The 10,729-nt window shown below is 46.8% G+C and overlaps 1 protein-coding gene across 1 annotated transcript in view; it reads right to left on the bottom strand.

The window, feature by feature from the left end:
• Positions 1-6,302: 6,302 nt before the first annotated feature.
• pudp (pseudouridine 5'-phosphatase) overlaps positions 6,303-10,729 on the bottom strand; it is a 51,548-nt gene continuing 47,121 nt past the window's right edge. Inside the window, exon 4 of the mRNA XM_052059319.1 lies at positions 6,303-6,513. Within this exon, the coding sequence (XP_051915279.1) occupies positions 6,430-6,513 (84 nt within the window). The 3' untranslated portion in view covers positions 6,303-6,429. The remainder of the gene's footprint in view (positions 6,514-10,729) is intronic.

Genomic DNA, 10,729 nt, shown 5'->3' with positions numbered 1-10,729 from the left:
GTACCTCTGCACTGTGAAGCCCACGTGCTAACCACTGGACTACCGGCCCGCCTCCGGCTATTATTAAAAACACTAATAACGTGTTAGGAATTGGTGAACCTGCGGGTGCCCGCCGTAATTGACACGCCAGACCATTAAAGCACACATAAAGACTACACAGCGGACAGGCGCGGGATAATTACATTTTATTTTGGACTGGGAATGAGCTGCGGAGACGTTCTTAAAATCCGGACATTGAAAAGAATCACGATTCCCAAGGGGGCTTTTATATAGTGAGACTCTTAAAAAGTCACGTGACCAACAAAAGTACCACCTGAAGGACATCATCGGGCCGTTCTGAGCAAAAAGACGTGCTCGATTTGCTAAGCCAGATGTCCAAGTTAGGCGGCCCGGTAGTCCAGTGGTTAGCACGTCGGCTTCACAGTGCAGGGGTACCGGGTTCGATTCCAGCTCCGGCCTCCCTGTGTGGAGTTTGCATGTTCTCGCCGGGCCTGCGTGGGTTTTCTCCGGGTGCTCCGGTTTCCTCCCACATTCCAAAAACATGCGTGGCAAGCTGATTGGACGCTCTAAATTGTCCCTAGTTGTGAGCGTGAGCGTGGATGGTTGTTCGTCTCTGTGTGCCCTGTGATTGGCTGGCAACCGATTCAGGGTGTCCCCCGCCTACTGCCCGAAGACAGCTGGGATAGGCTCCAGCACCCCCCGCGACCCTAGTGAGGATCAAGCGGTACGGAAGATGAATGAATGAATGAATGAATGAATGATGTCCAAGTTGTTCTCTGGAATGAGTAAAGCAACAAATGGGTATTTTGTGCACATCATGTGTGTGTGTGTGTGTGTGTGTGTGTGTGTGTGTCTTTTGGATGTAATTCCTGGCCACACATTCGCATTTTCTGTCCATATCACTGGCAATAGATATATCGCCCCCCCCCCCCCTTCCGCCCCCTCCCCCCCAAGTCGCCAAAACATCCACTACAGATGGGGGAAACAGTTCACGCATGGAACGATGTCACCTGACTTGCACAGCGCATCTGTTCAAGTCAAGCTGTCAAATCATCACAAGAGACGCGGGGTTATTTCTTGGCAACTGTCGTTGCGCCCTTGAGCAAGGCTCACCCCCCAGCCCCCCCCACACCCACCAGCTCGAGAGGCGCAGCATTCTTTGCCGCCCCTTTCCATCTCCTCGCTCGCCTGCATGTGTGTGCGTTTGATTCTGTGGTGCGCAACAGCATAAATGCAGCAAAGTGGAATAAGTTGAATGCCCCCCCCACGAAGAAATTTGAATAAATGTTTGAAAAAGCGGGGGGGGGGTGCGAGGCAAGAGCTCCGGTATTGCAAAAACTTCAACCCCTTTAGCTGGGGTGCAACATGGAAAATACAATATCGCCCATAACGCCCCCCCCCCCACAATTTTTTTTTAATCAACTAAAATCACCCCTCTTCTCACACACCACCATCTTGTGGTTGCTTGGCAAAAAGCGTGCGTGCAGAGGGGTGCCAGCCTGCATTTTGATTAAGGGAGGGGGGCCTGGGTGGGGGGGGGGGGTAAATCACAAATGTGTTTTGTCTCTTGCCTCCAATGCCCCCCCCCGCCCCCTGCTACTACACACCACCCCAAAAAAAGTGAACGCGCTGTTGCGTTGACCCCGTTTGAACACAAAACGACGGACATCGAGACGTCCAAACAAATCAATGTGATGCGTCCTCCGCCGCCTCCGCCTCCGCCGCCGCCGCACTGTCATTCAATCATCCGGCCGATGCGCCGTTTCATTTGAGCGGCCACCGCAACGGCGTCTCCGAACCAAAGTGCACCCAGCGCAGTTTGAAGCATTCGACGCAAAGTGTTCCGTCGGCCGATTCCCCAAAAAAAACCCAAAAGGCTCCCAAAACGAGCATCCGCGCGTGCGGCAAATAGATCCGTCATGACGCGAGGAGTCAAGAAAAGCGCAGAAAACGAAAACGTCGCGGCGCGTCAAAAAAAAAAAAACGAGGCTGCGCATCCTCGTCCGGAGAATTCTTACCTCAGCCCTTTTAACTCCCTTGTGCTGGGTCCACGCAGACTCGCGTTGAATGAAATCCGGCTGCGCTCAAATCGATGCTGTCGAATCCAAAGTGAGAAAATGCGCGCGCGCGCGCGCGAGCGATGCGGCGCAACTCTTGTAAAATCCCGTGTGGCGCGCTACTTGTGCGCAGAGAAGAGAGATAATACACACGCGTGGCTTGTTTTTTTTTTTGGGGGGGGGGGTGGGGGGTCTCGCAGATATGATGTTGCCGGTGAGTCACTGCAGCGGCACTCGAACCTGATGGAGCCGACTGGGATGCCAGGCAGTGCATTGGCGGGACAAGATGAGCGATAAAAAAAAGCACGAGAGAGGTCTCTCTCTCTCTCTCTCACTCTCTCTCCTCTTTCTCTCCCTCTATCACACACGCACACACACTCTGACTTTTTCTATTTCTCTCTTATACCCGCCCCCCCTTCTCTCGCCATTGGCATTTTACATGCACACGTAGCGGTTCGGTCGTATGTTCTTGTTCAAGTTTGGGTGAGAAACTGCAAATGTAAAATGTGTACGTTTGGATTACGATGAATCCAATGCTGGGGGCAGCGCGGTGGTCCAGTGGTAAGCACGTCGGCTTCACAGTGCAGAGGTACCGGGTTCAATTCCACCTCCCCTGTGTGGAGTTTGATCTCCCCCGGGCCTGCGTGGGTTTTCTCCGGGTACTCCGGTTTCCTCCCACTTCCCCCCCACCCACCCCCAAAAAAAACCATGCATGACAGGCTGATTGAACTTGCGGTACGAGTGTGAGTGCCTCGTCTCTGTGTTCCCTGCGATTGGCTGGCAACCGGTTCAGGGTGTCCCCCGTCTAACTGCCCGAAGACGGCCTGGGATAGGCTCCGCCCCCCCCCAACCCCCGCGAACCTTGTGAGGATAAAGCGGATCGGAAAATGGATGGATGGATGAATCCGCTGCTTTGAGGAAAATGTACTCAAAATTGGTTTTAGTCTCTGTTTCGACTTGGGATCATATTTTGTCTTTTTCGAGTAAAAAGGGACTCTACGAGATTCACTGTGTACGCTGAAAATAAAATGGTGTGTTGAACATTTTTTAAGTTAGATGTATTATCTAGGGCGGCCCGGTAGCCCAGTGGTTAGCACGTCGGCTTCACAGTGCAGAGGTGCCGGGTTCGATTCCCTCCCTGTGTGGAGTTTGCATGTTGTCCCCGGGCCTGCGTGGGTTTTCCCCGGGTGCTCCGGTTTCCTCCCATATTCCAAAAACATGCGTGGCAGGCTGATTGAGCTCTCTGAAATTGTCCCGAGGTGTGATTGTGAGTGTGGATGGTTGTTTGTCTCTGTGTGCCCTGCGATTGGCTGGCAACCGATACAGGGTGTCCCCCGCTTACTGCCCGAAGACAGCTGGGATAGGCTCCAGCAACCCTTGTGAGGATCAAGTGGCTCAGAAGATGAATGAATGAATGTATTATCTACTTAAAAAAAAAAGATCTGGTGTTATTTTTTCCAAACACTTATTTCGATGCACTGCGCCTCAGTAAAAGGACAACGTACAAAAATCTCTGCGCTACTTTTTATTAGCAAAGCACTGTCGATTTTCACACATATCATTCTTATTGGCGCAAGGAGTACTCGTAGCGCACAGGATGTCATTCATTCATTCATTCATCTTACGTACCACTTGATCCTCACTAGGGTCGCGGGGGGTCCTGGAGCCTATCCCAGCTGTCTTCGGGCAGTAGGCGGGGGACACCCTGAATCGGTTGCCAGCCAATCGCAGGGCACACATAGACGAACAATCATCCACGCTCACATTCACAACCTAGGGACAATTTAGAGCGTCCAATCAGCCTACCATGCATGTTATTGGAAGGTGGAAGGAAACCGGAGCACCAGGAGAAAACCCACGCAGGCCCGGGGACAACATGCAAACACCACACAGGGAGGCCGGAGCTGGAATCGAACCCGGTACCTCTGCACTGTGAAGCCGACGTGCTAACCACTGGACTGCCGGGCCGCCCCACAGGATGTCAACTAGTACAAATTTTTGACTCACGAGTAACATGTAACAACTAGTGGATCCTACTTGCTCGAGCGAGTGGACACACTAGCATGACTTAGATTTGTTCTTGATCTTACTGCTTGGTGCTTTCTACCGCCTTTATGGCCGATTCGTCTTACTGTTTATTGTGTATGTTAAATTTCTCCATGTACAGCACTTTGTATGCAGCGATGGCTGTTTGAAAGTGCTCGAGAAATACTCTTGACTTGACTTGACTAGTAGGATAGACCTTGCCAAAAGGACAGCTGCTTTTTAACTCGCAAGTCCAGATCGTTCCCAACATGTGGACAGCGGAGGATGGAGAACAGATGCAGAGTCCGTTGATATTGTGCCTTTAAATTGAGAGAGCTCAGTGACATCCACGGACGGCGTGTGAATGTAAAAAGGGAGCGAGAGACAGGAACCTGGAGGGGGGGGGGGGGCTGAGTGGTGTATCGCACAAGATCCCCTGGCACTGCTGGCTTATGGCAGCATGACTCAAGCTTGTCCTGAGTCATCCTTGACTCGGACTCGAACAGCTTTATCAAAGCAAGCTTTTAGGTCTGCTCTGAAACAGTAAGAGTGAATGCAACAGCCATGGACAGAAAGGCGTTTTTAGCCGAAAAAAAATGACCATCTATAAGGCGTTTTTAGCCCAAAAAAACAACCATGTATACTAAGGCGTTTTAAGACGAAAAAAATGACAATGTAAAGTAAGCCGTTTTTTGCTGAAAAAAAAACAATCATGTATAGTAAGCCGTTTTTCGTTAAAAAAAATAAAGAAGACCATGAAGAGTAAGGCATTTTTAGCCGGAAAAAAATACCATGTATAGAAAGGCATTTTTAGCCGAAAAAAACGACGATGAGAAGTAAGCCGTTTTTTGCCGAAAAAAAAACGACCATGTATGGTAAGACGTTTTTAGGTGACAAAAACGACCATGTTTTATAAGGCGTTTTTTCCTGAAAAAAACGACAATGTATAGTAAGCCGTTTTTTGCCGAAAAAACACCAACCATGTATAGTAGGCCGTTTTTAGAATATAAAAAAAAAAAAGACCATGTATAGTAAGGCGTTTTAGACGAAAAAAAAAACGACCAACTGTAGTATATGTAAATAATACATGGATATTTGTGAATTGTTCCTTGGTGTGAGTGCGAAGATATGTCTGGAGAAGAGGATCAGAAAATGGACGGACACGCTTGTTTCTGAAAGCACACAAGAAGCCCGGAGCCCGTGGTCGTTTTTTTCGGCTAAAAATTTCGTCCAAAAATGCCTTACTATACATGGTCGGGTTTTTTTCGTCCAAAAACGCCTTCCTATACATGGTTGTTTTTTTCGGCTAAAAACGCCTCACAATACATGGTCGTTTTTTTCGCCTAAAAATTTCATCCAAAAATGCCTTACTATACATGGTCGTTTTTTTTTTCAGCTAAAAACGCCTCACAATACATGGTCGTTTTTTTCGGCTAAAAATTTCGTCCAAAAATGCCTTACTATACATGGTCGTTTTTTTTTCGTCCAAAAACGCCTTCCTATACATGGTTGTTTTTTTCGTCTAAAAATTTCGTCCAAAAATGCCTTACTATACATGGTCGTTTTTTTTCGTCCAAAAACGCCTTACTATACATGGTCGTTTTTTTCGGCTAAAAATTTCGTCCAAAAATGCCTTACTATATATGGTCGTTTTTTTTCGTCCAAAAACGCCTTACTATACATGGTCGTTTTTTTCGGCTAAAAATTTCGTCCAAAAATGCCTTACTATACATGGTCGTTTTTTTTTCGTCCAAAAACGCCTTCCTATACATGGTTGTTTTTTTCGTCTAAAAATTTCGTCCAAAAATGCCTTACTATACACGGTCGTTTTTTTTTCGTCCAAAAACGCCTTCCTATACATGGTTGTTTTTTTCGTCTAAAAATTTCGTCCAAAAATGCCTTACTATACACGGTCGTTTTTTTCGTCCAAAAACGCCTTACTATACATGGTCGTTTTTTTCGGCTAAAAATTTCGTCCAAAAATGCCTTACTATACATGGTCATTTTTTTTCGGCTAAAAACACCTTACTATACATGGTCGTTTTTTTTCCGGCTAAAAACACCTTACGGTACATGGTCGTTTTTTTCGACTAAAAATGCCTTACTATACATGGTCGGTTTTTTTTCGGCTAAAAACACTTTCCTATACATGGTCGTTTTTTTGTCTAAAAACACCTTACCAATTTTGCTGACTGGGGAACGGATGGAGGAAGGAGGACGTGGCCATGCGCTTCCCAGCTGAGTGAGTCGACTGTCAGAGCTGTAGACTTACAGCAGCGCCGGGGGGATGTGGGCAGCGTGGACTTAAATACTTCACCAGCGACAAGCTTGCCTCGGACGATTAAGACTAACAGCGGCGGCAAGCAAAGAAGGGAGAGGTCTCTTCTCCCCACTCTGTGTTTCGGCACATATGATTCCAAACGCTTCGGGGCTAGGGGGGAAAAAAAAAAAACACAAGAAGGCAGTCAAGCACCGAAGAGGCACGATGATGGGATTATTCAGGAGTATAACGTTGACGCATGAATGAGGCTTTCGAACGCTTGCTCGGCAACAGGTGCACATTTGTCTAACTCGACGGATGGAGCCCTTGGCCCCCTTGACTTTTCCAGGTGTGGCCCTTCAAATTTAAAACACCAGTGATTTAAATGGAGATGCCAACCAGTTATTTTTGGATGAACCCATCCAAACATGTCCATAAATTCATTTTCACATTTTCATTGACTTTTCAATGAATTCCTAAAAGGACTTTAAGTGGAGTCAGTGCCATCTGTGTTGCGAGGACCAGACCCTGTCCTAAAGGATCTTGGAAAATGATGAACTGTCTTAACGCAAATGACTCAAGCGCGCACGTGCGATCCTTCCTACAGCAATCAAACAATATCATCCCTCTCCCAGATCGTCTATGGTGCGGTTGTCAGCAAAATTATGATTGATTATTGCGCACCGCTTATGGCAGTAATTTGCACAGTTCTAATTCACTGCCTACAAAAACTCAAGTCGTGAGCTTCTGACGGCACCTCAAATAATTATTCTGCACACGGCGTCACTGCTTTCTTGGCACATTGTGCATATTTGTCTTCTCCGATCTCACATTTGAGATTCGTCAGAATACGTTCAACCGTGGTGCCCTGAGAGATGAGTCAAATTTGTTCCGCAACCAAGCTCTTAACTCAGAGCAGTCTACCGTCCATCTTCAATGGAATGAATGGAAATTGCCATTAGTCAGTTTCATCCTCTTAAAAAAACAGCACTCTCTCATATTTTACTTTATAAAAACATGTAGTAATACCACAAATAGTAGAGAATTAAAAAGTGCATCTAACAAAATTCATTGCGGCTTCTTCTGGTGTGCATGACCTGACCACCAGGGGGCAGTGCAATGGCAGTCATGCCGACAACCGAATCAAGTTTTCACAACTACTGTTCGAGATTCTTTAAACTGCAGTCATATTAGTTTGCAGAGGATAAATCTATGCCCGCGACTAATGTTATCTTGTCAGTCTATATGTGTTGCCGCACCATTTGCATTTAAATATACACTATTTACAGTGTTGATGAAGTGCTAGCAGGAAGCTAGGGGCGCGTCGGGGGTCATGTGGTTGCTTGAAATATCCATGGAATTCCTTGCTTGAGGTTTACTTTGACAGGAAATGACAACTAGCTTGGAGTGACGTTGAAAAGCTTAAATGCTCTTTTTTTGAAGACTTGTTTGCTATCCGCCAAACTGCTGCTTGTTGTGAAGTAAGTTGAGTTGAGTTCACTGCCACGACACAGCGCTTGCCACTTTGCTTGCAAGTCAAAACTAATACAAAACATTCATTCATTCATTCATCTTCCGTACCGCTTGATCCTCACTAGGGGGGTGCTGGAGCCCATCCCAGCCGTCTCCGGGCAGTAGGCGGGGGACACCCTGAATCGGTTGCCAGCCAATCGCAGGGCACACAGAGACGAACAACCATCCACGCTCACACTCACACCTAGGGACAATTTAGAGTGTTCAATCAGCCTGCCATGCATATTTTTGGAATGTGGGAGGAAACCGGAGCACCCGGAGAAAACCCACGCAGGCCCGGGGAGAACATGCAAACTCCACACAGGGAGGCCGGAGCTGGAATCGAACCCGGTACCTCTGCACTGTGAAGCCGACGTGCTAACCACTGGACTACCGGGCCGCCTAATACAAAACAAAACCCCAAAAATTATAATTAAAATATCGGCTGAACGATAGCTCGTTTCTCAAAAAAACTAGATTCTATCGCAAAGCACCACAGTGTCAGTCATTTTATTTGATGTATATTTTAAAAAATATTTTTAATTCATTTTTTCTTACCGACCTTACTCTCGTTGAGATGGTTTTAGATCCGGTGATCAGTATTTGTTGTCAGTCGGGACCGGCGGGATTCACTCACTCAATCCAATCGCTCAAAATGCACGGGACAAATCAATGCGTTGACCTCCAAAATGGAGGAGCGTGATGTCACAGGAAACCTATCAACTGTGTTCAAACACCCATTCCAATCTTTGTGCTACATGCTAAACTCACGAGCATAATTCCACTGAGATCGCCAATTCCCGTCAATGGTTTTGGCAGATAAATCGGATAGTTTGACCAATTTAAAAAGCATAAATTACTCGATTCATTTCATAGGATTTAAGAGCTTTTAACCGCTTTTAGCCGCATTGCGTGGCCCTTCATAATCTCTCTCACACACAGTCCCGGGACAGTTTAGAGAGAAACAAAACACCACAGCCCATGACCTTGACATGCACAACGAGCCAGTCATGAACGTTAGCGTTCAGCTCACTGGCGACGGTCACTGAGAGCCCATTAGCGGCTGGCAGGCTGCGAGGAGCGCCACACTTCTCACTGGCAGGTTTTAGGAATTCTGTTTAATCACATAAAATCATAAGCGGTATTAGTCTATGAAATCACGCATATCTCCAGGCGGCGTGAGTCAGCGGAGTGAGGAAACAAACTACGTCTAATGTTCATTAGAGCAGCATGAGAGCTGGAGCTTGTTGGATGGCAACCGGCAAGGTGGGGGGCCACAGTCGCACAGCTGCCGTGCCGGATTAAGATGGATTAGTTGCAATTCGTCTGAAGGGTAATCTTGCGCTTGGTTGATTGTGATAGCCGCACTCAAGATCGGCAGGAATCTTGCAACATTCATACAGGCAATTATCTTCAGATAAAGTTCAGTTGTTATGCCAATTTAACCACATTTTAGCCGGAGCCTCAAAGCATTTCAAATACCTGGCTGTTGTTTTTTTTTTCCCTTTTTTTCCCTTTAGAGGAAAATTAGGTCTATTTTTTTAATTTCTCATGAGAGCACATTGATGTGAGAAACCATTTCATAATGTAGGGACTGATGCTAAGGTGTGTTTGTTTTCGCTCCGTAGTTAATTGGTTCTTCAATAGCCTAGTAAATAAAAATCGGAGCTACAACCAGTTGAGTGAATTTTGTCTTGAGGCAAGATCAGTTGGGCTTTCGATTTAGAATATGAACCCTTTCAATGCACCCTGTAACCTGATACATTCATTCATTCATTCATCTTCCGTACCGCTTGATCCTCACTAGGGTCGCGGGGGGTGCTGGAGCCCATCCCAGCCGTCTCCGGGCAGTAGGCGGGGGACACCGTGAATCGGTTGCCAGCCAATCGCAGGGCACACATAGACGAACAACCATACACGCTCACACTCACACCTAGGGACAATTTAGAGTGTTCAATCAGCCTGCCACGCATGTTTTTTTGGAATGTGGGAGGAAACCGGAGCACCCAGAGAAAACCCACGCAGGGCCGGGGAGAACATGCAAACTCCACACAGGGAGGCCGGAGCTGGAATCGAACCCGGTACCTCTGCACTGTGAAGCCGGCGTGCTAACCACTGGACTACCGGGCCGCCCCACAATATAATACATCCTGATTTATATAGCACTTTCACAACAGCGGTAGCTGTAACAAAGCACTTAAAAAAACAGGGTTGGATTTGTGAAGCTTACCTGTTATGGCAAGAGGGAAACGTAGGATTATAACTAACCAATCCGTCAAGTACACATTTTTTGGTGGTTATTGGCGCCTGTAAGTAAGAATATTTCCCCCCTTTGCTGAGGTGTTCTTCCAGGGTCAATCTTAAGGCCCATCCCTTTTCTGCTCTACATGCTCCCTCAGAAAATTCTTATGTATCTCATACCACTTGTATACAGATGACCTCCAAATTTATTTTTCAACACAATAGATGAGATAAGTGCACCGCATGATTGTTTGACTGCAATTATGAGCTGGATGGCTCACAAATCGCTGTATGCATCATTCATTGCGCCAAATGCCAACAAATCTTGGGAGACTTCAGACACCATGATAAGCTGTCCACTGTCGTAACCGTTGTCCCCGAAAGGGTTGAATTGCTTAAGCATTGGTATTTGGTAGTGACACACATAATTTTATGTGTGACAACATCTTGTGATGCCACATGACGTCCATAGGGTTCAATAATCCCCAAATGTAAAATATCGGTAAACTATTTGCGGACGTTGTATCGGTCTGTCGTGGTGAAGAAGGAGCTGAGCCAAAGGGCGAAGCTCTCAATTTACCGGTCGATCTACGTTCCAACCCTCATCTATGGTCACGAGCTATGGGTCGTGACC

The sequence above is a fragment of the Hippocampus zosterae genome, chromosome 2 (assembly GCF_025434085.1).
Source record: "Hippocampus zosterae strain Florida chromosome 2, ASM2543408v3, whole genome shotgun sequence".
Lineage (NCBI taxonomy): Eukaryota > Metazoa > Chordata > Actinopteri > Syngnathiformes > Syngnathidae > Hippocampus > Hippocampus zosterae.
Note: the sequence above shows the minus strand (reverse complement) of the source record. Positions and strands in the feature narration are given on the sequence as shown.